General features: G+C 44.7%; 1 protein-coding gene across 1 annotated transcript in view; it reads right to left on the minus strand.

Annotated features, from left to right (window-relative positions):
- Nucleotides 1-444: 444 nt before the first annotated feature.
- LOC108759592 (probable multidrug resistance-associated protein lethal(2)03659) overlaps nt 445-808 on the minus strand; it is a gene marked incomplete at its 5' end in the record, with an annotated part of 4,600 nt that continues 4,236 nt past the window's right edge. Inside the window, one exon of the mRNA XM_018505098.1 lies at nt 445-674. Coding sequence (XP_018360600.1) covers nt 445-674 — 230 coding nt within the window. The remainder of the gene's footprint in view (nt 675-808) is intronic.

Raw genomic sequence — 808 nt, forward strand, 5'->3', positions numbered from 1 at the left:
CCACTGGAACATACCGGTGAGACCGATACTCTGCATGATCGCCAGGCATACAAATCCGTCATCCATTGAACCTTGACTGTAGTTGTCTAGCACGAGAAAGCTCAGCGTGACCAACGTGATGTACAGTACACAGAAAATATCCAGCCAAAAACCGAAGGCGAGCGAGGTCGAGATAAAGATATACCATGCGGACGAATGAATATCCTGATAATTATCAAATTCCATTGTGAGAATCGCTTCCGCCCCAAACGCGCGAATCGTCGACAACCCTTGAAGTGTCGCGCTTAGGTGAGCAAACACCGGCAAACGTGCTAAGAGAAATTAGAAATTCCATTTAGTTTACCCGAAGAATTACAATTTATCGTAAATTCCATGAGAGTAATGATTTGATTTCTATCTGTGATGGAATTTATTTTAGTCTATCGAAGAATACTGTGTCGACTATCAAAAGATGAGTTTGCGATACTCACTGACGCCTTCAAGACGCTTGACGCTACGACTGGTGGCCAGATAGAATATTCTCATGTAATAAAAGACAATACCAATTAGCACCGTGGGTATCAGCAGCCACACGTTCGCGGTGGCTACCACAATGATAATGCCCAGCAGCGCTATACCGATCTGAAGACAGTCAATAAACGCGGGCAGCATCTCATCAACAGCTTCCAATATGTCTTTGGAAAAGCGATTGAGTACACGTCCCGAAGTATTATAGTGTTAAAGAATCGCATAGTGGCGCGGCTAATGCTGCGAAACATGCGATCGTGCAAGCGCATTGAAGCCCTCATGCATGTCCAAAAAAACGTCC

The sequence above is a fragment of the Trachymyrmex cornetzi genome, unplaced genomic scaffold, assembly GCF_001594075.2.
Source record: "Trachymyrmex cornetzi isolate Tcor2-1 unplaced genomic scaffold, Tcor1.1 scaffold1952, whole genome shotgun sequence".
NCBI classification, from domain to species: Eukaryota; Metazoa; Arthropoda; class Insecta; order Hymenoptera; family Formicidae; genus Trachymyrmex; species Trachymyrmex cornetzi.